Consider the following 26,524-nt stretch of genomic DNA (forward strand, 5'->3'; position numbering starts at 1 on the left):
GTCACTTACTTCGCTGGCTCAGCGACCCGCAGTGGATCTTGGCCTCCGACACTAGATTGCGCCATTCGTTCCTTTCCTGTGCGATCTGACGCCATTCAGCCACTTGCATGCCACACAGGTCTTTCTGGACCTCGTCGATCCATCCGTACCTAGGCCTTCCGACCGGACGTCTCCCAGTTGGTCGCCCCAGATAAGCTCTTTTGGCCGCACGATCCTCTCCCATCCTCTCCACATGACTGAGCCAGCGAAGTCGAGCAGCCTTGCTCTCGCCGATGATGTTGGGCTCGCCCACCAGTTCTTCAACCTCCAAGTTTCTCCTCATTCTCCAAGAGCCATCCTCACGATTGTCACTATCTGGTGACAAATTGTCACCGTGGTGAAACACAGACCAAGATGTAGGATACGCCATAGTACTGAATTATAGGTGTGACTGTAAGCTATACGAATTGACATGGAAAGGCAGCTTAATCCACTATCCGCATTTAGCAGTTCGCTGTACAAAGTGCTCTTTCGTATCTGCTATCGTCCACTGTTGACTGAAACTCAACCTTATTGCAAGTACACAAGACTCACCGATGGTCAGTAGTGTTGTCGGTCCGTAGCGTATGCGCCGAATTAAAGCCGTCACTCACTGTCGTAACGAATCCTGACGACTCTTGACAGGCGTTGTTACCATTGCAAATTGTATTGAACAGCCTGCACTTTTTAGGGTCCCGTACCCAAAGAGTTAAAAAACGACCCTATTATTAGGGTTCCGTACCCAAAGCGTAAAAACGGGACCCTATTATTAGAATTCCGTACCCACAGGGTAAAAACGGGACCCAATTACTAATACTCCACTGTCCGTCTGTCTGCCTGTCACCAGGCTGTATCTCATGAACCGTATACAACAGCTAAACAGTTGAAATTTTCACATGATGTATTTACATAAATATTTCTGTTGCGCTATAACAACAAATACTAAAAAGTACTGAACCCTCGGTGGGAGAGTCCGACTCGCACTTGTCCGGTTTTTATCTGCATGACGAAGCAAGTTTGTAGGACGTATTACCACGACTCACTGATAGTCAACACTGACAAATACGCCGACCGACTAATTATATTGTACGATATTGATTTACAAAAAGAAGTTATTTTTTAGTTAGTGTCTCGTATATTATAATATAATAAGAATACATATCCAAATTATGCGAATGGTTAGAAAACCTATTTAGCTCAATAGTGGGACCGGATTTTTGCACGAAAAGTTTTGATAATTCTAAAGTTGAAAAAGTGATACTTATCTGATATAGGACATATTTTTAAGCATATATGCTATATATGATGAAAAGTTAGAACGAGCGTTAGATATAAATTAGGTATTTATATATTTTTAGTAATGATTTTTTAATATTGAATTAAAGTGCAATGTTTAAGTTCCATTGTTTATAATATGTATGACGCTTTATAATGTAAAATTATTAGAATTTTTTTTAACGTGCTTCTTTGTCAAACTACAATTAGCTTATTATTTTGTCGATATTGAATTAAAGTTTAATAAATCCACAACAACATATCTAAATTTATAAGTTAATAGGCAAGCTAAAAAGCTAGAAGAATAAGATATATGCTTTAGAATTAATATGCGTTTTTTGTCCTATAAGATCTAATATTGAATTAGAGTCTGTAAAAATAAGTCTATTACTATAAAATAATATATGCAGCGTATATATGGAAAGTAAGAAATTTCTGTGTGTAGCTTGCATTGTAATAGTAAAATCTAGTTAAAAAGGCGCGAAATTCATAGATACGCCGCGCTGGTCCGTCCGTCGCCGGCGCGGCGCTCGAGAGCCTATCATAGCCTACCTATACCTCGCCCCTCGCCCCACCTCCCGCTCAGTAACACTGTCTGTCTTTTCTTATCATTCATTTGTTTGTTTACCGTGCACATATATAAATTATATGCGGACATTACGTGAAATTAAAATATCTTATTAAGTAAAAATACCTACAGCTGGTCAATCGGATCTTGTTACTAGAAAGAGGCGGCAAATTTAAAAATGTAGGCACGAAGGGATATCGTTCCATAGAAAATTTGAATTTCGCGCCTTTTTTTAGTGACAAGATTTGCTTGACCAGCTATATTTCATTATCTTGACTAATATTGTAATAAAAATGTACAAGATATTCACAACTATTTTTTACTATAAAATAAAATAAAATAAAATAAAATAATCTTTATTGCAACTTTGAGTTGTTACATAACATTGGTTCCTGGCTCTCAAAGTAGGTTTCCCTGTGTCTCAAGAGCCAGTTCCTTCCCAATTACAAGCGTAGGTAATGTTACAATGTTATACATTTTATATGACATATTAACAATATTAAAATTAATTTTAAAGAAAGATGAAACTGTGATGTGTGTGTACGCGCGCGTGTGTGAGTATTCTGTGTCTGATTTTTAGAATATGTGTGTAATGATTTTAACCAAATCTTAATTTTGTTTTTTAATTGAAAATTACTAATGTTGTTTATATTAAGGGTTTTGTGTGCTTTGTTATATAAGTATGGTGCCAAAAATGAAAAATGCCTTTTAGACCATGCACTATTACAGCGAGGTACGGGGTAGTGAGCTATGCGTTTGTTGCCAAATGTGATTGTAGGGGCTATTAGTCTGTGGTATCTGCGTAATGTTTGATAAATGATAAAACTATACATAGTTTGTCAAAGGACTGTCTCATTTCAAACATAGACAGGGAGAATCATCATACTATCTTTGACTTACACTAGTACTAGCACCCAAAAGAAAAGGATGAATATAGTTTTTTGTTTTTATTTACTGACAAATTGGTTTGACCAACTATACCTATTTCTGGTTCCTATTGTCATGTCCTGTCCTATTCAACGTCAATATCATAATATGTATATTATGAACCAACTGCTCAATATTACACGGTATACATCCTGAATATACAATAAGGTAAGTGGCCTCACTTACCTTATTGTATATTCCGTGTGGGCCGTATATGCCTATACGGCCCATACGGAATACGTATGCCTCACCTTAAATTAAAATGGTTTTTTTTAATAAACAGGACATGAAGAATGAAAAACTCACTCAAATAGGTTTCTCATTTATTTAAGTTTCTTCATTATACCAAAATAGTTATAAAAATATTACGATACTCTTGGAAAATATACCTTTTATAAAAGTCCTATTATGGGCCTTATTGAACACTACCAGAGTATTACTTAATCCCGCAAAAAATAATCATTTTGACAGTAGGTAATAACAGATTTTATTGTTTTTAACTTAAGAGTTATACATATACAAATAACAATATTTGATACTTCATAACAGGAGGATTTATTTATAATAAGTGAAAATAATTATTTTGGGTCTTAATAACTAAAGATATAAAAATTGTCTATTTTACGCGAAAATAGTAGGTAACTAAACATAAATCTTTATTAGTTACAGTAGTCTCATCCTTTAACATCTGGGGGCACGGCAGTGCCCCCGCCAAGACGAGAAAAGCGCAAGGGCACTATCTACCTTTTCTCGAAGCGCTTTGTCGTTTTTTGGAACCCTCATAACTTGGGGTTGGATTATACCAGATAAACAAAGTTCTCGGACTTATTAAGCATATCAATTGCATAGCTCTTATACTTTAGATTTTATTCATATCTAAAAACTTCGATTTCGTCACTGACTCACTCACTTGATGATCATCAATACCGGGTACTTCCTTAAGTCCTCTAAGAAGCTGAAATTTGGTATTTAAGATAGTTTTAGTACACAAACAACAAATAAATTCAAAAAAATTTTATCCCTAAGGGGATGAAGATGGGGTTTAATTTTGTATGGGAAATCAATAATCACTGAACCGATTTAGTTGAAATTTGGTATGTAGATAGGTATTGTTATGGGGAAGGATATAGAATAGATTTCAACCTCAAAGTTTACCCTTACGGGGTGAAGGCAGATTTCAACCCCAAAGTTTACCCTTACGGGGTGAAGGGTTTATATGGGGAATCAGTAAGAAGTACATTGTGTAACAGATGCCCCCAGATACTTATTTCAGGATTTTTAATATTAAATCACCCCCAACCCTTTAAATTAGGGGATGGAAGATTGTCATAAACAACTTACAAAAAGAAGTGAAATCCCATCAAAAACATTTTGATGTAAAATGTTGCCCAAACGAAACCATAAGGCTCGCACTGTCAAAAAGTTATCAGATCTCTTGCTAAGCTTCTAACTCTACAAGCCCTCTAACTTTACTAGCTCTACACCAAAAGTGAGTGGCTTGGCCGTTTCGTTTCTACAAGAACTATTGTATGTAAGTATAATACAAAAACCGCCCAAATGCGAGTCGCACTCGCGTTCCAAGGGTTCTATACATTACACAATTTTTAACAATATATTTTTTTTAGAGAAAAGTGAGTAGGGATCGGAAAACTAGGTACTTAAGTCCGACTCACGCTTGACTGCACATTTCTAATAGGTTTTCCTGTCATCTATAGGAAAAGAGCTAATATGTGTATTTTTTTCATAATTTTAGACCCAGTAGATTCGGAGATAGGGGGGGGGGGGGGCGGAATGGTCATTTTTTGCGTATTTTCTTAAATAACTTCTAAACTATTTATTTTAAAATTATGAATAAATATATCTGACATTCTTACAATGAGCCCCTTCATTTGATATATATATATATTTTTTTTTGAATTTCTATTATTTACTTTACATGTATGTCCTTGGGCTATAGACTTACATGTGTATACCAAATTTCAACTTATTGGTGCAGTTGTTGCGGAGCAAATAGGCTGTGACAGACGGACAGCCAGACACACGAGTGATCCTATAAGGGTTCAGTATTTTTCCTTTTGAGGTACGGAACCCTAAAAATAATGAATTTAATAAATTTTTCACCTTATGCCCATGTGGCGGTAGCGAAACAGTCAAGCCACATATTTTGACTAAGGTGTAGAGTTAGTGAAGTTAGGGCTTGTAGAGTTTGAAGCTTGGCTCGACAAGAGATCTGACAACTTTTTGACAGTGCTAGTCTTATGGTTTCGTCTTAGCAACAAAATTTACATGAAAATGTGTTTGGTGGGATATTTTTTTACAGTATAAATATTTATTCGTAAGTATTATCTTTTAACATAATTTTTACAGTACATCTGGTGCTACATTACGACACCGGTGCTATAATAAGCACGTTAAAACACTCCCTTTGACCGTGTTTTAAAATTCGTCACTTGTTGCAAAATATCGATTTTTCGCAATTCTATCGTAAAAGAAAAGAAAACTAACGAAGAGGTTTTACGCATACTGAAAGTTTTGCGTAACTTTTGAATAAAACCATTTATAACCATAATAATACATTTATTGCTTCTCAAAATGTTTCCCTTTACATTCTATGCACATATATTCACTCGCTCGGACCATTTTTGGAAGCATGAGGCCCAATCACTTGACTGCAATTTTTCGACGTGGTGATGAAACGTAGTAACTGCCTTATCCGGGGTCTTAAATGTCAAACCCCAAATTAAATCCTTAATTTTGGGAAATAGATAGAAGTCACAGGGTGCAATGTCTGGATTATAATCCGTATAAGAGACATTTTCCACGTTTTCGTAATAAAAAAATGTTTTTGCCTTTATTGCGGTATCGGTGGACGCATTATTATGACGCAGGAGGATGCGGCTTCTCGGTCGTCTCTCGCGGTCTTTTTCAATGACTGCGAGCACACAAATGGTAGTGTACTGCTCAGTATTTAACGTTCTTTTATTATTTAAAAGTACGGTACAAAAATGTCGCGTTTAAAAAAAACAGACGATCAAAATGTTTGGCAACGCTTTTGGCTTGTTGAACTTGTATGGGCCTCCTGTCACCTTCGAAAGACCCATTGACTGGACTAATGCCTTTTTTCCGGATCGTAGCAGTAAATCCAGGTTTCATCTCCTGTAACGATGTTATATACAGCATTTGAACTTCCTTGCATATACTTACGCAGCATTTCTCGGCACCAGTCAAAAAGTACCTGTTTTTGGACTGAAGTTAATTCGTGAGGAATCCAAAGACAACAAGGCTTCCTGACTTTTAAATATTCTTGTAAAATCTTTTGTATTTGTCTGAACCTATCCCTAATTGTCCTCAAATTTCGTCATAGGTGATTCGTGGGTTTTCTTCAATGAGTCGTCTCACAGTAGCCACGTTTCCTTGAATGATCGCCGTGGACGGTCGACCATCACGAAAATCATTACCTAGAATAATACTGTCTCTACTAAATTCACCATACCAACGCCTCACGATGCTCAGATGTGGTGCTTCAATCCCAAAAGCATTTTGAAGGCAAGCACTACACTCTTGCGGAGTAAGCGAACTTTTAAAATCATAACAAAATCATAGCTCTAAAAATATTTTCGCGTTAAAGCCACGTTCAACGCACTGACTTACTTTGACAAGCCATTAAAAACAAAAGACGATCGATTTGTCGCCAACATTTGTCACATTCCATAATCAAAAGCCTGTATTTTTTTTAAATATACAATTCATAATTTAAATGTTTACCAGTGGCCAATAGTGCAAAACATTCAGTGTGGCCTATGTAGTAGGAGAGAGGGGGAGTTTGTTAAGAACTATAGACAATAGAAGAGGAAGGATGCTTGGGCACCTGATACGACACGACGAATTTATCAAAAATATCATACAAGGGAAAGTTGAAGCAAACAGGAAGAGGGGAAGACCAAGGAGAGCGTACATGGATCAAATAAAGGAAAAGATCAACGTCGTGTCGTATCGGGCTGTCAAAGAGAAGGCGGAGGACCGCCAAACATGGAAATTCCACCGACCTATGTATTAACAAAAAAAAGTCACTTGTAATTAGTTACTGCCTTTAAAAAGTATAAGTGCCTCAATGTTATTAGACTTTTTGATTCTTTAAAACGTCTTTAGGTCAATAAAGCAAGTGAAAAAATATTAGAGTTAGACCAAGAAAAGTCTGCAGCAATTTTGACAGCCCACACAGTGCAAGTGTTATTTATAAGTCATAATTTCATAGAAGTTTCTTCAAATCGACCTTATTAATAAGAGATTAAAAATATTGAAAATTATCTTAAAATATTTTAATCTAATATTTCATCTCATACGTTCAATAAGGCCCGGGACTAGACCTTTTTACCTGCACTGACAGTGGGCCTTCTTAGCAACAAGTACAAATTCAGAATAATTGGGAATAATAGGGAGCAACTGCTATTTTTGAATGCTGGGCCTTGTTACCCGCCGGGCCTCATATGCCTGCACCTCATCTACCTTATTTATTTGTTTTACAAGGGGAAAAGTTGTTGATTAACCGCTCGTGCTAATATTGATACCCAAACAAGCGAAACAATTTTTTTTATTAAATAGGAGGCAAACGAGCAGACGGATCACCTGGTGGTTAGCGATTACCGCCGCCCATGGACACCCGCAACACCAGAAGGGTTGCAAGCACGTTGCCGACCTTTAAGATGGGGGGTCTTTGAAGGTTTGAAGGTCGTATCGGACAGTTCATTCCACAGTTTGGCTGTGCGAGGCAGGAAGCACATTCACAAATTTAAACATTCTAAAATTGAACCACGAGCGGAGCGAGTGGTTCGTAAAGTTGAACCTTGAGCGTAGTGAAGGTTTCAAGGGACGAAGGTTAAATAAAATTTTCACCACATCAGCTCGTAAAGGCCCTCTTGATTGTTCGAAACGGATAAGAAAAGTGGCATTTAATTTGATGCAAATTTTGAGTTGTTACCGTAGGTAAATTGGATCAGTTGGTTGGTAATATTGACTTTCAAATGATAAATATTGAATAACGTTAGTTTGAAATTGATTTTATGATAAAGTAAATATTATCGGAGATGATCGCTCTTATAAAATGTATGTCGCTAGTCATTTATAACCTAAAAGCGCCAAATTACGCAAAATTATATTGAAATGACACCTGTGTATTGAATTTGAAGAATACTTTAACAAGGGTAGTTATCTGTATGACAATGCACCTAAAATAATTTTCAAATGTATCTATTATTTCTATACTTAACACGATAACGAATTCTACGTAAACGAAACCGCGGGCAATCCCTAGTACATATAGAAATAAATAAGGGAAGGTAAGTTTCCATTAGTGTACTGTGTAAAATAACTATTTACCATTGATAATAATTTTATAAACGCTTTGCGTATTTTTAAGGGCACCGCGCTAACCGCTAGCCCGCGACCGTCGATCGCTGCCTCCTGCCACGGCGCACAGCGCGGCGCGCGCAAACGCCGCGCGTTTGAAATGTAACTTAATATAAGCTCGGAATGCATACTTACGTATCAGTATTTAGTGTCGCCGTGATTTTATATTTCTAATCTTTTGTGTGAGAAGTAAGATCTTTATTATGACCGTGTAATATTAACTCTACAAACTTTAATTCAATATTGGCTATACTGCTTAACGAGAAATCAATATCTAGACAAGCACATTGTCTACATTTCTAACTTTTTACATGTATACTAAGTTGATAGATAATATCGTAATTTTGCAATATCAGCTACTCTAATTCTGTATTTACATAATAATTCCTGTTTTTACGTTCACCAGAAAGCAGCTGTTCCAGATTTCTAAAAACCGAATATTGTGAATAAATTAAAGTGTTATTGAATATGTTAAAGTTTTTTGTAACTTTAATTTTATATTTACATAGTTATTTAGCAAAAATTGAAAATTTAAATATGGCCGAACGCTCCACCTAAAATTTTCTAACTTTTTACATGAATGTTATTTAACATGCTTACAATAACATATCAAAAAAGAAAAAACTTTAATGTTATCAAAACCCATTTTTGTTCCACCGCTGGTCTAATTAGGAAAATAAGCTACTGGAAAATAAAATTAATGGGAAAATATACGAATGGTTAGAAATGCTTTCGGGAAGGAAGCTATCGAGAAAAAATAAAATGGTAAAAATTGCGAATGGGAAAAATATTAATTTGGAAAAAACGATTTTCGGAAGACACAGTAAGTACACACTCATCCGTTCAAAGACACGGACGTCACACAAAGACACTTTCGACTCGAACATGGAGTAAAATTACCATATGCGTGGCAGAGGGGGTAGCGCGACTATGCTGTCTGGTGGATGTTTTGTCTAAGACCTGACATCGCAAAGTTATTCAATTATTAGTATTATTACTCATTCGCAAAATACCACTTTGCATAATGACGCAACCTAACAAAAATGTTACTACGTGCATTGTACAATTAACTTCATAAATATGTGTTTACCATGATCCAACGTTTCATGGTAATAAACAACAAATGAGTTCTGTCTCTCAAACGTCAGTGCCCCGCACACGCCCACAATATGCGATCGGTGACCTTACCATGAGTTTGCGAATCTAATCAAATATCATTAATTTTCAGGAAACTAAGGCTCAGAGATACATAGAGTTAGACCAAGAAGTCTGCATTTTGATAGCCCACGCTGTGCAAGTGTTATTCATACGTCATAATTTAATAGATGTTTGACGTTTAGAATAATACTTGCACTGCGTGGGCTATCAAAATCGCTGCAGACTTTTCTTTGTTTAATTCTACCTTACATATTAACATATAGATGGTCAAGCAAATCTTGACAGTAGAAAAAGCGCGAAATTCAAATTTTCTATGAGACGATATCCCTTCACCCCTACATTTTTCAAATTCGCCTTTTTCTACTGACAAGATCTGCTTGTCCAAGTTATATACTCAATTACTCATGGACAAATTTGGAGGAACGCAAAAGAAAAAGGTTTAATTACTGGATTACAGTAATTACAAAATTAGTAATTAAACTTTTTAAACTTTTTTTTTGCGCTCCTCTTAATTTGTCCATGAGTGTAGATAAAATTCTTATAAGTCACTCAAATAACAAACTCATTCTGGGTGATGCATTGCAAATTGCAAGTAAGTATACGCAGTCGCTAGCGAACATATCTACTTCAATTCTTGGTAGGGGTACCACACATGTTTCATGCACAAAAAGTTAAATTTGACATATTAAATTGTGCTTCAGGACGTATAAAAAGGGAATGTTTGATTGTCTTTGTTGTTTTAGCGTCATGTTTGAAATGTGGAAATCCAGGGAACCGAGTGAAAAATGATGATATGTAAAAATAAAATGACTGTTATTGAGGTTTGAATTTCAGTTATGACCTTACTCACCCCATTTTACGATACTTATTATTTAAGTGAAATTTTATCCAAATATTACCCTACAATAGTCAGACTCACTTTCACAATCCAAAACACAGTATGCTTAAATTCCACTAATATTTGCACTCCCCCACGGAACGATTTCAAGGCACGAACTTTTTTACATACGGCTGACCGGAATAAGCAATTGTTTGGCGAACTGAAGTGTTTGGTTTGGGTCCCTTTTTGTGTCGAGATTTGAATTCTGGATATTAGTGAGTGAGCTATTTACTAGGCTTATTTTATAGAATTCGAATCCCGGTAAGGGCATTTAGTTGTGTGATGAACACAAATATTTTTATATATAAGTATGTATATCTTCACCTAGCAGCCATAGTACAAGCTTTGCTTAGTTTGGGGCTAGGTTGATCTGTGTAAGATGTCCCCTAATAATATTTTTGTTGATTAAGTACTTTTTTTATATCGACCGCGGGATATTAACCGTGATTTTGTATTTGAGCTATTTTATTTCAAGGTTTACACTTCACTTTTTCTCACATTTGCTAATTTTTATATTCTTTTTACTTGAGTCACAAGCTTTTTCGATCCTAATAGGAGAAAAAGTGTCCCAAGTGTTTTTCCATTACGTTAGCATTTTACATAAACTTTGTATGACGGAATGAAAGAAATGTTTGGAAAAATTTGGACACTTTTTTCCTTGGGGTCGTCCATTACTTACATTTTCCACAAAATTTAGTTTTTTTAGACCACCCCTCCCCTTTGTCACTCTTTTGAATAGGAAATAGATACCTCAGGTGTTTAATATGCATTGTCACACTTAGTTGACAAAAATTTACTATCAAGGACCATAACTTGACTTGTTACTCTTTTTATGTAAATACAATACCTATCTGGGAGAACGAGCTTTGCTCGGAAAACATATAAAAATTCAAAATGCGCGTTTTCAAAGACATAAGAAAGACCCAGCTAAATCGATTTTTAGGCCCTGAAAACTTCCATACTAAATCGTTAGTAGAGCCGTTTCCCAGATCCCCGAAACATACATATATATACACTTTAATATATATATATTGTTTGTTTATATATATATATAAACAAACAAGAATTGCTCGTTTAAAAGTATAAGATAATTTATTCCGTTTTCCTTATCTAAAAGCACACGCGCAAACGAAAAAAGGTTTAAACCGCCATAAAAGTATCCATAATGAAACAACAAGAAATACAATAACACAACAAGAAGTACAATAACACACATGAAAGAAAACACAGTTGAATGCGTGCGTTGTTGGGAACAAACAAATTTGTAACAAACGGCAATTTGCAGGCAATCCGCGCACTTGACGAGTTGGAAGCAAACAATTTATGGAAAAATAACGGGGGAAGGCGTGTACGATGGGCTCAAGAAATATAAACAAGTACAGATAATCTTGCGAAACATGAAAAGATGCAGGATTTTTTGACTGATTTGGTGCTTCGGTTGTTTTAAGATAGAAACAATCAAATCATCAAATTAGACCAAGGTGATGCTGAAATGTGGTGCTGGAGGCGAATAGAAGGCATTTGTTGGAGAGACAAATGAGGAGGTGCTAAGAAGAGTGAGTGAAACGAAAGCTATCCCGAACATTATTGCAAATATACACGGAATTAGGTTACGACACGACCACTTCTTTAAAACTATAGGATCGGATAGGACGCAAGCGGGGTAGAGGAAATCCATTAAAGAAAAAGTAGGGGTTGTGTCCTATCAAAAAGTCAAAGAGCTGGCGCAAGATAAGGGAAGCTGGAAGATACTCCAATGACAAGATAATAACTCTTAAGTTAATGATGAAGAACCAAGTTAAGAACCTTAAAGACTGCGTCATATTTCGAGCCTCAACCGAAGAGCCTAGAAGTAATACCTAATAGAGACTGTGCGGAAAGAGAAGAGTTGTGAAATGTAGGAGAGCCCATACAGACCCTATCCAGTTTAAATTTCCTTGACTGCAATGTAAATTCGAGTTTACTAACTCCGAATGCGGCTCGAATTTACCAGTGCACAAAATACCGTTAAACATCGTTCGCGCTTGCACAGATTAGCACAGAGTTACAAAAAAGTGGCAAGTGTGTACCATCGGGCATACCTGTTAACCTGTTCTAAGCCTTATTAGTAAGACATAAGGTACACGTATGGTTAGTTGTTGGTCTGGTTGTACGTGTCGGAAATTATGACGTCGTTACGTATGCATGGAGCCGGGCTTACGGAAAGCAAAAAGGGTTGCTTTACACATCATCGTTTGCGTCCGGTTTATTGTGAGAAAAGCATTTCTCGGCACAGTTTTCTCTAACTTTTTTTGTTATTTTGTATAAATGGAAGGATATTGTTAGACCAAGATAAGTCTGCAACGATTATGAATTGAATTGATTGACTATGCAACCCATCCTTACAATGCTAATAGCGTGAAAGTAAAATAACTGTTTGTACTAAATATATTTAATAGCACCACCATCATCTTTATTAAATAGCTACCAAAAACAAACCCTGTAAAAGCAATTAAGCTCTCTTTCACCTTCCCTAATATATGTAATTAATAATTATAAGTTTATAACATTCAAATTCAACAAAAAATTAATTCATAAACATCTCAAACATCGGATCACGTAATAAAATCACCTGAAAAACAAAAGACGAACGTTCACGTTCATACCGTTTGTTTCTTGCATAATTTGTATCCAATTTCTTATAAAATAAATCAGAGTTCTTTTAATCTCGGAGTGAGAAGAGAACACTTGACTACTATTCGCATTTGATTGGCTTTATTTGTAAAAGGTTCCTTAAATTTTAGGAAAGTAAGTACAATTTTCTTGAATATGTTGCATTTTTAGAGCTCCGTACAAAATCTTGTTCACGGAGATGCATGGGATCACTTCGGTGTTGCAAATCGGTTAAATGCGTTTTTTCAAAGACCGTTTGATGTAGGTACCGAAAATTTGGAACAGTTATAGCAAGTACCATTATTAACATTGTGAATAAGTCAAATACACTTATTTCTGATTTTAAGGGAAAAATTAGTGGGTTGTGAGAGGTAGGCTGAATTTTATCATGGTGAGTAATAGTTATAGGATTAACACCCCTTATATTGCGTTGGGAGTTAAAAATTTATATCTACAACTATATCCGATTTTTTAAGGAACCAAACTGAAGAAAAATGTTATGGATATTAGTTACTTTTATTTAGTTCGCTTAGACGGATTATTGTACAATTAGTTACAAATACTTATAAAGTGACTGGCAAAGTGGCCAAATACCATAGCACACCTTTTTTTTTAACTACGCATCTATTTTAACTATAACGTTGATACCAACTTTAAAATCCCTATTGACACATACAAAGCAGGTGTCGTTCCACGTACGTCAACAGGATCCTAAAAATAAACATAGAATGACGGAGTTCCACAATACGAAAGCACGACAATAGAACGAGCTTGTATATAAATAGATACTTATCTGTACATGCACTACTCCACATAGTACACAGTAATGCTGACGGTCGGATACCGGTTAAATTTTCAAACCGGTATCATTTGGTTTGCTTTCATTTGATGTTATTTGTAAACCGGTTTTGGGTTTTTTTTATATCAAGGTTGTTTCATGAACACCGCTGTACATAACTTGTAATATAAGTACACGGAAATCCTTTTTTATTAAAAAGAAGAGTTCGTTTGTAGCAAAATTTTTGAGTAGCAAAAACAGGCCTCGAAAAAATCTATAAAGTTAACTTTCAGACATAAAATTTATATTGTATCAATAATTACAATACAACAATAAATACACAGTAACTTCATGATATAATTGTACCCTTCACACGAAGCGTGTAATTTATGCGTGTGTGTATCGTGATCACGTCAAGCGCTGACTGACCAATCGGAGGCGTCATTTGTATATGTTCATGTATACGTGAACAGATTCGATTGGCTATTTACATAATCAGACTATGACTTCATATCAGAGCTATAAATACTACTTATACTTTTAATACCACAATCTATCGATTTCGATGAGGGCAGCCCTATTAATTATGGATCTAGCCCATTGCGGATTAAGCCGTAATATATAGGGTCAATGCGGCCAAATGTGATTGAATGGACGACACAGTTTAACCCCCGTATTCATAAAACTTAGCAAACTTTAGTTAAATTTTCTTCCTGTCTAACAAACACAAATAACAAAATGACGGATAGGACAAACGATTAACAAGGGCTTGTTAGGCTTAACAAGCGTTTTTGAATAACGCCATAAGTATTGTGCATCTTGGTGTCGTGTATTCCATCAGAATGTCAAAATCAGGCTTGGAACCAGTATTGAAATACCTGTTACATCATTCCAAAACAGTTATGCTATTCCGGTAATTAAAACCGGTTAATTGATGAAATGCGAACGAAAAAAAAATAGTGCTATCTTCTAACCGGTAAAAAGAGGAAACGGAATTTTATGGTTTGTGGGGAACGATAATCGGTACCTTTCGGAAACTCGGTGTCATACGTGAAAGAGACCTAAACTTAACCGGTTAATTATGATCCTTAAGAAAGAAATGAGAACGTATTTGGCATAAACCGATATCTAAAAGAACAGTTATTTAGCCAGTAACCGCAAACAGAAACGAAATCCTTTCGTTCCCGGGTGTATGAACGAAACCTGTTTGAAAAATAAAACGGTTCCGAGCCCTCAAAACTAATGAATTGATTTTAGTGACAACGTGTCAATCGATTCGTTTTTATGAAGGAAGTTATGATACACATTTTATTTTTATTAATAGAATTCGTAAAGAACACAATATGAGATAATACAAACATAAACATAATAAGATATCAACATTTAAATTTAACATTATGTAATACCAAACAAAAAGTTAAAACGGTTTAAAGACAACACGAAATTATTCTAGGAATCGCAAAGGGAAAATTAATAAGTACGTGGAATTGACTTTCAACTGAGCGAACAAATGTAATCGAAAATATTGAGAAAATATAATGAGAGAAAAAAGTTAGCACAGGAAATGTAATCGAAAATGTCTTTAATTGGCTCATTTATTTATTTTTGCAATAATTCATTAGAATATAAGTATAAACCTACTCTTACTACTGACTACAAAAAAAAGACACGACCATACTTAAAGCTTAAGAGGGTCCCGTATGTTCTTTTTGTAGTAAGTACAATATTTATTTTTTATTTGATGACAAATACTTAAGAACGTCTAAAATAAAAATAAACAAGTAAAAAAAAATGTTAAAATGTTAATAAACCTCTACGTAGAATGCATTTACCTTTTATTTTGGATCATAATGTCAGAAAATATGTTTGTTACACTGTAAAAAACTTATTAAATTGTCAAAAACATAAATATCTAAGAATACCTAACATTTTGTTTTTGTTGACGCTGAAGTTTCTTTCATGGGCCTCCAAAGAACCTAATTCTTCTCGTAATTCGACAAAACAAAGCGAAATATTATTTTAAAAGGCTTTTAGAGGAAAAACAAATGTATTACGGCTAAAGATTTCACAGAAGTTTTTGGAAGTAATGCCTCTCACTGAATCAGTTGAAAATATAATTATCTACTAATAAAAAAATCTAAGTCTGAAAAGTCTATAAATTTGAAAGAAAATCTGATTTTTAAAAGATAAACATCAAATAAATAATTCAGAACTAAAAGAAAATTGATTTTTCTGTTATTAAACACTAAATACCCTACATGGATAATAGCACTGTCAAAAAGAAAATAATACCAACACATTGGACGTTAATATCTGCAAATTCATTCGAATTGCAGAACTGCACGCGCACCAAGACAGCACATGAAGAATATTACGACAGTGAAATATTACCATTAAATAGAACCACATAAATAAAATTTATTACTATGTTCACCCCTAAAATAGGTCCAATATACTCCATCATGCCTCGTTTTCCTCCTAGTCGTAATGCCAAACTAATTTTCCATAAACAAAACAATAGCGACAGAGCCCAGCTTCCCCTCGGGTCTTCAATTTTTTCCTGTTACACAATAATTAATGTTGCCGACTTTTCTTGTAGACCGAGAGGTCGCAAGGAAAAAATAATATTATTGTATCTTCTGTTTCTTGTATAAATACCGCTTTCGATGCAAAAGTAAGTGACTAGAAAAAAATAATGATTTATAAGTTAATTAAATTACAGTTATTTTATCGCGAGGTAATGCAAAAAATAGCTTTTGTCAACATAATGTGCAGTACTATTCCAAAGGCATAATATATGTATACCTCATTTGTAATTATAAGATTTTGAGAGATTTTTTTAATACTTTCGTAATTATTTTGTATTTGCCTTTATAATAAAGTTCAGTGATATTTTTGAAAATTGCTTTTAATATGACGATGATCAATACATACAATACATTTGTTCCTATAACAAACAATAATTAATAAAGTTTGCTTTAGTTTTGGCTTTAGAGTTTAACTAAAACCAGTTTTATTGACATTCAGTTATTGAAAAATATTACAAGTAATCTGAAAAAATGTCTTAGACCATAGTTTAAATACAATATACTATTTAAAAATACAAATGACACAAATCACCACAATAAGACGTAAGAAACCTTTGATTTGTTCTCAAAGACTTACAACTAAGTTTTCCAGTGTTCGTCTCCCGGCCTACGTCGAGTTTGTTCTCCAGTTATTGCGAGCGAGGGATCCGTTTTGTTTTTCACTTGGACTTTAATCGTTTTCGTTTGTCCTTGTTAATGTTGTTAATGAAAAAGTTCGCTGTTTGGCTTTTGCGAAACGTTTCCTTGAGTCGTTACTATTTTAGGCTGGAGGTTGGGTATTTGACTTTTGATATTATAATTACCTATGTTTAAAGTCCTTTAAATATCACAACATAATTTACCACAATTTATAATATTGAAACTGACATGCCAATTTGAGTTTTAGTTATTCGATCGGTTTCCGATCTGTCATTGTTATATCGGAAACAGATCGTATAACTAAAACTCAAATTTACCTATAAGTTTAATCTTAAATTTTTTAAGTATATGTACCACCTACTCGTAGTTCTTTTTTGTGTACAATTTAAGCTTTTCATGCCGTAGAGATAGAACATAATTATTTTGAGTCAGGTCGAATTTGTAAAAGTAGAAACACCTTTTGCAATATATCAGCAGTTCTTAGAAATCTCCAAATGTCGGATGATCTGAAAAAGGGGATGATCTGAAAAAGGGGACCTTTTACTAACAAACATATCAAATTTCAGATGTGTTCTAGAGATTTCGAGCTTTGTCCTAATATGATTGTACTTCTTAGTAGCCTAACGGGTAGAGCATGTAAATCGGTTTTTATTTGATGAAATTTCGGTTATGAACCGGTTTTTCCATACAATTAAAAACCGCTTATTCGCTACTAACGGGCGATGTTTTAAAAATCATCATTAACAACACAAACTCATTGTTAAGAGTCCTGTATCAGCTGATAAATCTGCTATCTGCTTTTAATCTGCTTATGACAGTATGTAGTTCATAAAAACTTTACTTATAAAGTATCAAGCATTTTCAGGCATGGCATGACCCACATAGCGCTCTATTCTCCATTGCATCATATTAGCGACGCCCAACCAGGCGAAATAAAAGAGGTGCAGCGCGAATTCACAATCGCGGGCACACGCTCGCATTCTATGTGGTCCAAGGCACAAGAAACATGGCTTAGCACAACCGAAGTAGAAAATAGCTCGAAATCTCTAACTGTAGTTAAATTTGGTACCTCTGCCGCCGTTTTAAATGTGTGTTCCATCCTTTATAACTTTGGCTTCTATTTACTCTGAATCGCATCGCATGACCATGTGGTCCAAGGCACAAGAAACATGGCTTAATCTGCAATCCTTTTAAGGATAATGGACGACGACTTGTCCATAAAAACGTAGTCCACATTTTCCTCTCTAAATATTGACATTCTGGAATATATTTTTACACAGATTGATGTACACTAACCATAGCTATGCCCATTCCTTTCAAATTTTTCGATTTCTTCATTGTTATCAGAGTCAGGAGAGCGCTCTCTGCTTTTTCCTTTAAAATAGATTAAAAATTGTATGGAATTTGTTTTTCGCTCCTAACTCTTATCGCAACCGGTTCAAAAAATACCAGAAAATATCAAATGACTTCGGTTTCGCTCTTTTCTTTTTTCGAGAACACGACTGTATAAAGACGAACTCGAGATGGCTGGAGGGAAGAAAGCGGGGGCAAAGAACTTTGCAGCCTGTCTAGCTAGGGTGACATGTAGTTGATTTGAGATATAGATATTATTACACGTTGATTTACAAATAAGGCATTTTGAAAATGTGGTTTTTAGAAAATAAAATAGGGATTCAGGCGTTTTGACAGCATTCCGTTTTCAGTTATAGGAATTTTGATCAATGGGGTAGCCAAATTAATCAATAAAACCAAAGCAAAAAACCGCTACTGTCTACATTTTGCGTCCGCGGCAAGCTATTGTGTGACGACTCTAATAGCAGCGCAAAGAGGCGTAATAAATACGAGCTCGAATTTACAATCGCGAACACGTCCGCGTAGAGACGGAGTGTGGTCCAAGGCACAGAAAACGTACCGAAAACTAGGAGAATGACGTTACAACTAGGGTTGCCAACCGTACTATATCACAAAGTATTGTACTACATTTTGGCTCTCTGTACTATTTGGTAAAATATATATTACGCTACAATACTATATTTCCGATTAAACGTATACTACACTCATGTTTAGTATTTTATCTAAAAGTACTATATTTTTTTGAAATGTACTAAATTTTTGATGCCTTATTCTGGAAAATACTATATTCCACCAAAAAAAATTGGCAACTCAAGTTACAACCGTGACCCGTTCAGGGTTGTCACATTACCTACTTTCGTAAAAGCAGTGGCGTCATCGGCGCATAGTGTTGACTGAGACTTGAGTCCTTTGAGTATTTTGCTTTAAGACTGTCATACTCATATAAGTAAGTGGAAACTAGAGTTCCTTTCGACTTGTTAGAGATCGGAGTCTCTTGTAGAGACTTAAATGATTCGAGTTCCTACCAACACTACCGATGTTATGCATTGGGAAGGGCCAACGTAATTCGTGACCTTTCGCTCTCGGAATTTGGTTTTGTTAATTAGTGATTCTTTCTAATAATAAAATGATTTGTGTTTTCTATAGTAAGAGTGAATAATTAAGACTAAGTGAGGGTAGTTCGAAAAAGTGCAACTAGATGCCGATAAAGTTTTTAACCTGTTTGCAGGGAATTAAAAGTCTAATGTCGTGCTTAAATCGTAAATAAATAAATAAATTTAATCCTATCTCATTCTACCGCATGGCTGCGTCCCTTGGAGTGGCCGGCGATGGCCCATCGTGTAGACTGTAGAGGAGCCATCACATAAAAGAAAACTTCATAACAAAACCAGGAGGTTGAATCTAATTTGTTATGGTTTTGATACAACTTTGAAGAACGTCGTAGTCATAGTGTTTTCATATACAGGGTGACCTTAGCCATTGGACAAACCCTGAAATCCCACGTAGGGTTACTTCTCTAAAATTCTCTAACGGTAATATTTTTGAATTAGAACAAAAGATAAAAAAATTAACCATCAAACAAAAGTTATTTCCAATAATCGACAACAATAATCATTCGCAGTACTTTTGATATTTTTTTTTTAAATGTGCGGTTATGACGACATTTGTCAAAATTCTGAAACTTATTAATGTCATAAATAAAAAAGATAAACGGTAGAAGAAGAAAGAGAAGATAAACGGTCGAAGAAGGTTTCATGCTATTTATTACCTCAGGACCTAGGGACACCCTGTATAATTTACATTGGTGATTGGCGCGCATCACGGCTTCTCTCTACGATGGGCCAACGCCGGCCACTCCAAGGGACGCAGCCATGCGATAGAATGAGATAGCAATATCACTTGCTCCCTCTAATGCATAAACGCGTCCCTAGGAGTGACCGGCGTTGGCCCATCGTGTAGAGGAGCCATAACGTTAACTACATTTAGCATGCAGCAATCAGGGTGAACAATCTACAAGGTATTTTCAAAATAAGAACAAAACCGTAACAAGTTGTTAAATCTGAATTGGGCTCCAGTAGTGTTATAAAAGCGACGCCAAACAAGGTAAAAGAAACGGGCGCGAATTTACAATCGCAAACATACGCGAGTATTCATATGGGATGTGGTCCAAAACACAGGAGATAAGATTTTTTTATTAAATATTTTATCCATATTTGTACATAAGTATGTCTTAACCATCACGGAACAATGGTGATCCGGACGTTTAAGTAGCGTGCAAGAAGCCGAAGCTGACTCGTAGAGCCCCTTTTGACACTTTGATGAAAGTTAAAGGGTACACTCCCCAGATGCTGCCCTTGCCCGTGCATTGTAAAGGGACACAAGCAGAGGCAACACTCGCCAAGGTGTAAGGACTATTGAGAGGTGATGGAAACTAAAATTAACTAGACTAATTGGGTGAAAGCGATGGACTAATTATTAAATTAAAAACCCATATTATTATGTCATATTATGATGTCTTGAACTAGTTTTTAGTCTGAACTGCTTGAAGTTCCAGACTCTTTCTTCCACTCATTGCAATTAGTCGAAGCAGAAGGAATGGTTCGTAAAAGACACAGTGAGAATATAATGTTACTGTGTAAAATATCAACTCATTAGCTTTATTACCTAACCTTATACTTACAATCTCACATGGCCAAAACATAGCTGCATAAGATCTAAAACTGTCTTAACAAATCCTAGTTAATTACTTATTTAACATCGAGTTTGACAGCGATAGGACAAATGCAAACTCACACGCTCTATATGTCACAAAGATACTCTTAGGCCCACTTGCACCATTCCACTAACCCGGGATTAAGCGGTTAAACTGTTAACCAAGTGTCAAATTGTACTGGTAACCATGGTAACGCCAGGTTTAACCGGTTAATCCCGGGTTAGCGGAATGGTGCAAGTGGGCCTTACAGCTTCAATAGCAGCAAGCATCATAACAGCAAAGCCAACGACATAATAAAAATGCGCGCCAATTTACAATCACGAGTGCACGTCTGTTGTGTGGCCCACGACACAGGCGATAGCGTTTTATAGTCCGCTCAAATCGTCGCACTATAATAGGTACGCGAAATGAGCGCTATAAGTATATAAAATTAGCACACGGATTGTAATACTATGTGAATATTTTCTGTTTATTTATGTAGTCAGGTATTCTTATGCGGTTCTCCATTAACTTACAAGAGCTCAATAGATCTTATTGATTTTTTTTTTCCCAGAATCTAATCCCACGTAATGAGATTTGTTTTGTCATGTGGTAATAGTAAGACTTACACATATCCATTAAAATATAAAATTAAATGATGTTTAGCTAGGTACCCTATACTCTATGTGTTCTGTACTACATAAATAGAATGGAATGAAATATCCCTGAATGGAATAATGGGTTATGGGCCATCTAACGTCATAATTGTCCCTTGAAAAAACGGGACAGAATAACAACGCAAAAAATTTGATCCACCCAACGAACAACGGTGGGAGTTGTAAAAATCCCCCAGAAGCCCTGTATTTGCGAGAAACAAGGTAACGGTTAAAACGAGCTGCGGTGCGAGAATTTATAATCGCGTGCATACGTTTGCACTAAGCTAGGGAGTGGTCCAAGGGACAAGATACGGCGATTGTACAGTCACGCAGGTCATGCTTGGCGTTTGTTCAGCCATTTCATCGCCTAGTGTATCAGGCCAACTCCAGGAAAGGCATACCATAATCTTTCAAATTCTATACCTGTAGGGTTCATTAATATAATGTGTATCATTAATGTGAATTTGTAAATATGAACAAATTTTTTATGTTTTTTTTAAGATTCTACCTAAATTGGACAATGGACATTCCATAGCGTAAGTATTGAACAATTAATTTAGCTATTTACTGTTGAAGTAAGAAAAAACTTCCGTAAATAGTAAGAAATACACATTCATAATTATGATAATGGCACTTTCCAATGTAATTTACTCACTATGCCCTTATACAATACACCTAATCTGAATATAGTAAGTACAATATCTATGAAACAGCCAGTGATACCGCCTATTATGAGTGATATTAGAACTGAAACACATGATATCCCGCTTCCTCTCATGACTTGCGCCTCTATAATAAACGAAACAACTGACACAGTGCCATATGTAAATTCCAACCCCTAGGGCTACCAACTTCCATTTGTCAACCGCCGTTACATTTTCATTTTTCACAATCGACTTTACCTTCTATAACTTAAAGTTTAATTTCGCGAATCAAATATTTGATTAGAATGCGGGGAATTTCTGATCTAGTTTGAATTTAGAATTAGCAGATCTATTATTGAACCGAGAGCGAAATTGGAAATTTCGGCATTTATTATTTAATCAGAATGGCAGCTTGAATTTTCGGTGAATTTCTGTATCTAAGTCATCTAAGTGGCAAAGTCCGGTTCAAATACCTCGTACTGTCCGCATTTATTTTGTTACTCGGTGGTTTAAATTGTTTAAATTTAAGTAATCTTATGCAAGCAGTTCACTATTTGGTGTGTATTGGTGGTTTGGCGCATTGTATGTACATATAGGTACTCCCATACATGTACATTTAAATAACAAGTTTTTAAAACGATAATCGTTTTTATTCGTTTAATTTTCTTTTATAAGCAAAGCACTTTTAAGTTATAAAATTACTAATATTTATATCGTCAAAAATATTTTGATAAAATATTAATAATATTTAGGTACTTACTTAATTCGATTTGGCGATTTCGTAGAAAAAATGTGACGTCACACTAGGGGGGAGGGGTTCGACTATGAAAATACTAAATATTTTTGGTACCAAAACTGATGTATGGAGTGAGCACTCTTTTCTGACTATATTTCTCTATGGCTGAGCAAAGCAGGATTTTGGAGAAATGCACAGTTGAGGACTGCGACCCCACACTAAGGCCCCCCCCACATCTGGCGTCTTTCGAGCGTCGGCGTCTACAATTCTATGGCCGACGTCGACGCAACGTCGACGCAGCGTCGACGCAACTGCGCAGCGACGTCATTTTCCATAGCGCTGGACCGACGCCGACAGACGCCGACGCTCGAAAGACGCCAGATGTGGGGGGGGCCTTACATCTTTTGAGCGTCGCTGCGCAGATGCGCCAACGTTGAGTCGAGCAGCAGCCATAGAGTTAGCATAGAGCTAGTGTGGGGTGACCGTAAGTAGTGAAGAATAGAATAGAAAAGAAGTAATAGAAATTTAATGTGGTACTAGTGCTCGACATGGTAATGCTCAATAGATGACACCCTGCTGTCACCTCTATTGACAATAACTTAAGTTTCAAGATGACATGTACTGCTGGGACCGCGTCAGCACCAGTACCACCACCTTATATGAATAAATAAATATGAATATGAAGATGAAAATGTCTCGTGATGTTGGGCCTTGTAGTAGGTAGTTAGTGTTGATGTTGTCACTAACCTTGCCATGGTGTGTAGAGTTGTCATGCTCGCTGAGGTCCGGGTCCTCTGTTGAGATATCGTGGCCGTGTCTGTGCGTGCTGCCTCCTGATATCTGAAACAAACAATAAACGTTAAACCTTGCTTCAATATTTAAAAAAACCCAAGTGCAAGTCGGACTCGCCCACCGAGGGTTCCGTACTTTTGAGTATTTATTGTTGTAGCGGCAACAGAAATACATCATCTGTGAAAATTTTAATTGTCTAGCTATCACGGTTCGTGAGATACAGCCTGATGACAGACGGACAGCGGAGTCTTAGTAATAGGGTCCTTTGGGTACGGAACCCTAAAAACAGTTTTTCGCTATATGACACGAAAGAGAGACCCCACACTAGCGTCTATTGAGCATCAGCGTCTAGTCAGTGCGATTGAACAATGGCGTCGCTGCGTAGTTGCACCAACGTTGCGTCGTGCAGCAGCCACAGAGTTGATTAGACGCCGATGTTTGGGAGGCGCTAGTGTGGGGTCTCTCAAAAGATCGACAAACATTGTTAAATTATGGTAAGTATTTCAGTAAGTAATAGCAATTTTATCCACATCTCTTAAAGTCTCTTTTTACCATCATTCATATCACAACTATCTCACCTCTATATCGGTGCTCTTAAAGTTATGAATGAAATTTATTTATAATCTTCGATTGGGTTTGTTTTTCCCCCATTAAAATAACTGACAAAACTCATATCGCAATACCACTTACCAAACACCATCGCAAACCTAGAAATAATACCCAACCCGGCATAAGCCGCTTAAGAAATACAATCCGTTGCAATGAAAAGCCACTTGCAAATAGGTAAGATCGATTTTCAATTTGAAATGTTGCTGAATTTATGCAATTCTGAGTTCTCAGATGATCCGGAAATACCATTATAAAATAAAGGAAACTAGCCCTTCTGGCTATAGTAATAAAGATGATATCCAGAAACCTTGTAAGCTTTAGGATGTTCCGGACTATGTGAAATGTGTTCGAATTCAGAATTGAACAATCGCTTCAAGTGAATAGAAAATTTGAGGATATATTTGGTTACTTGGAATATTTATTGTGTGCATCACAATATTGTCATGGCAATGTGTACAATACAGAATTAAGTATATTTATCACTCAATAAAAAACGAGATCTAGACGTTTTTTTATTTTTGTGTGGAAAAGGAGACCGAAGTAACTCCGTATTGAGTCGGACCACTGGTGGTGTGGCTCTCTCTGTGTATAGTACCTAAGATTCCAAAATTGCAAAAATTTCCACAAAGACAAATTTCGAAAACTTCACATATGTTGGTATGGAGAAATTTTCTATTTCCGAAATGAAAGCTTCCTTTTTATTTCTTGTACGAATTCCTTGATAATTTTGAAAGCTTTTTCAACTTTTTGGAATTTTTCTACAATTTGCACATCTGTAAGTTGGAGCAAGATAAATCTGTACAGACTTTACAGTGTAAAAAAAGTTGAAGTTCTCAAATGTCAAAATAGTATGAAAATATGACGTTTACAATGGCCCTTTCACACTTTGCCACGTCAAAGTCGGTACAAAGGTAGAGTAGATGGACTCTAATTACAAGCTTTCATTTACTTTCACCTGTCCCGTCGTCTGTCTGTTTGTAATCAAATCTTGCAAGTAAAATTTTAAATTTGATCCACTTTCCGGTTTCCGATTGAGCTGAAATCGGATGACAATGCAATATTATTATGACAAGGAACTGATCTGATGATGGAGCTGAAAGGTGGCCATAGGAACTCCGTGATGACACAACGCAACCTAATTGTGTTAGGGGTTTTTAGAATTGTCTCGATGAGTATTAGTTGTCTGTCGTAGGAAAAGTACAGGCAGCGATAAAAGCTTGTACCAAAAATGGAATTTTGTGCCGAAAACGCATTTTGAAATAAAAATTAAAGTGAAAACAATGCTAGGTAGGTATACTGAAAGAAGCTTTAGAATCAATTGCAGTGTAATTCACACAATATGAAATAAGTAGCCCCTCTGCAAATTAAAAAAAATATATACAGTCGCCATCAGATATATCGGAGCGGCCAAGGTGCTCACAAATATCTGAACACGCCTCTATTGTCAGGGCGTTAGAGAGCGTGATCAGATATTGTGAACACCTTGGCCGCTCCGATATATCTGATGGCGACTGTACCTACACCTGCTTCATGAAATACTACCATTTAAATAAGGTTAAACATCTTTTTCAGGCTCACGAGACGAAACTTGAAAAAAGAAAAAACGGAAAGTTAAAACTTAAAATGAAGTAGTAATTGAAAAAAAAACTACGACTTGTCATGCGTACCGACCTCTTCAGTTATTCAAGTAGGTACTTATTTTACTTCAATCTCGGACCCACAGCGTGATTCCTATAGCTTGAATAGCACGAGGTGATCTCTCGTAGGATCAAGTTGACTAGATTAGGTACATAATTACTACATACATTTGTATGTATGCTTCCGCACGCCAATTTGTTAAAAAAAAAACTATGTAGGTACCTAGTTGTATGTTAAAAAATCTCAAACTTAAACTCAACCCGTTCGGTATTGAATTAAAACAAATCTTTCTTTAAACGCTCACTAATGTTTGAAAACTATTCATAAACTGTTTTGGCTGTGCGCTGTCTGTCAGTATCTATTGAACATTGTACACGACCTTATTGTCGGTCTTAGTGGCGTCAATATATATTTCTGATACGTTCGCTTGTAAAGATTTGTAACTTGTTTTTTTTAATATTATAGTAAAATGTTAGATGATGATGTTTGAGTTGCACAAAGAGCGATGGAACGAA

At 35.9% G+C, this 26,524-nt stretch overlaps 2 protein-coding genes across 2 annotated transcripts in view; one reads left to right on the top strand and one right to left on the bottom strand.

Annotated features, from left to right (window-relative positions):
• The window catches only part of LOC134679544 (uncharacterized), an 89,159-nt gene extending 80,532 nt beyond the window's left edge, over positions 1–8,627 (top strand). Inside the window, exon 3 of the mRNA XM_063538502.1 lies at positions 8,617–8,627. The gene's annotated coding sequence lies outside the window, so the exon portion shown is untranslated. The remainder of the gene's footprint in view (positions 1–8,616) is intronic.
• LOC134679542 (protein madd-4) overlaps positions 1–26,524 on the bottom strand; it is a 425,780-nt gene that overhangs the window by 99,454 nt on the left and 299,802 nt on the right. Inside the window, exon 4 of the mRNA XM_063538500.1 lies at positions 23,718–23,810. Within this exon, the coding sequence (XP_063394570.1) occupies positions 23,718–23,810 (93 nt within the window). The remainder of the gene's footprint in view (positions 1–23,717; positions 23,811–26,524) is intronic.

Source organism: Cydia fagiglandana, chromosome 2 (genome assembly GCF_963556715.1).
Source record: "Cydia fagiglandana chromosome 2, ilCydFagi1.1, whole genome shotgun sequence".
Taxonomy (NCBI): domain Eukaryota; kingdom Metazoa; phylum Arthropoda; class Insecta; order Lepidoptera; family Tortricidae; genus Cydia; species Cydia fagiglandana.